Source organism: Pygoscelis adeliae, unplaced genomic scaffold (genome assembly GCF_000699105.1).
Source record: "Pygoscelis adeliae isolate BGI_AS28 unplaced genomic scaffold, ASM69910v1 Scaffold286, whole genome shotgun sequence".
In the NCBI taxonomy this organism is placed as follows: Eukaryota; Metazoa; Chordata; class Aves; order Sphenisciformes; family Spheniscidae; genus Pygoscelis; species Pygoscelis adeliae.
Window position 1 is genome coordinate 4648598 of NW_008825076.1, and position 1185 is coordinate 4649782.

Consider the following 1185-nt stretch of genomic DNA (forward strand, 5'->3'; position numbering starts at 1 on the left):
CTGCCTCTTGTTGTTGGAACAATGAACCATTACCAGGACAGACCACTTCATAAGAGCCTTGAACAGCTTAATACTTACACCAACAAACCTGGACCACATGTAACGATTTCAAGTATATTAAGTATTCCACAGCCTCCAGCTAAAAGTCAAATAATTTTACATTGCAATTAGAGTTTAAGATGGCCAAGCCAAAGATTTGCATTCCAATCGCCATTAGATTCCAAGACCTGCTTTTCCTATTGTAAGCATTACAGTAGTCACAGTACAAGACTCCTCGTGTTGATCCCATGAGGTTACTCCTGCTAAGACTATGTTCTGGGTGGGGCAGCAACATCACTCTTTCTGCTGTTGGGCATCTTTGTAGAGTTTGCTGTAATCCAGGGATGAAGCAGCACTTCCTTCAGAGGCAGTCGATGGAATGGGTTATGCTTCAGAAGCTTTGAAATTAAATCCCTCGCACCTTCTGTTACAAATGGAGGAAACTTGAATTCCACCTAAGGAAAAGGAAGGACACTAAAGATGATGCAAAAGTTCTTTGGCAATAACCAAACTAGAAAGACAAAAGGGCTCTACCCTCCAAGGTAGATCTCGAAAGGAAAGCTGTGTCAGCCTTGTGGGCTATGCACCTTATGCCTATTGAGATGAGATTAAGTAACTTTATCACAATCCTGAAGAAAACAAGGTTCTCGCTGCTTGTGGAAGTTAAGCTAGTGCATTTTTCAACGTACTTCATCGTGATTAGTTTGCTGGAACCTTTCTAGGGTATACAACAGGAAGAGTTAAGCTTATGTATTTTTAGTAACACCTTGAATGTTAAATATTCATTTTTTAAATTAGAAAAGGAAAAATGGAGAAGAGCAGTTGCTTTATGAAAGAGGTAGAAGTTCAGATGCGGGCAGAAACAGAGTAGAACCAAGGAAGGCAATGTATCTTAAGGTCTCTTATAGTCATTCTACTGAATGACTGAAGACAGCTTTAGGGATCTAGTTTTATGCATATCATTATGTCTTGCTACAGTTCTAGTTATAATACATGCCCTTCTTCAAGATGACCATTTGTTAAGCTTCAATAAGACAATAGAACTGAAAGGCAGCACGATTCAGCTAGTCCAGATAAGCATTGGCACATACCCTGGAAATAGCTCTGTAGGTTTCCTGGTATGTTTCTGCTTCAAAAGGTGGTTTC

General features: G+C 39.8%; 1 protein-coding gene across 1 annotated transcript in view; it reads right to left on the bottom strand.

The window, feature by feature from the left end:
* Nucleotides 1–308: 308 nt before the first annotated feature.
* AURKA (aurora kinase A) overlaps nt 309–1185 on the bottom strand; it is a 5993-nt gene continuing 5116 nt past the window's right edge. Inside the window, exons 7-8 of the mRNA XM_009326767.1 lie at nt 1131–1185; nt 309–494 (exon numbers count right to left, since the gene is read on the bottom strand). The exon at nt 1131–1185 is cut by the window's right edge and continues 120 nt beyond it. Of these exons, the coding sequence (XP_009325042.1) occupies nt 309–494; nt 1131–1185 (241 nt within the window). The remainder of the gene's footprint in view (nt 495–1130) is intronic.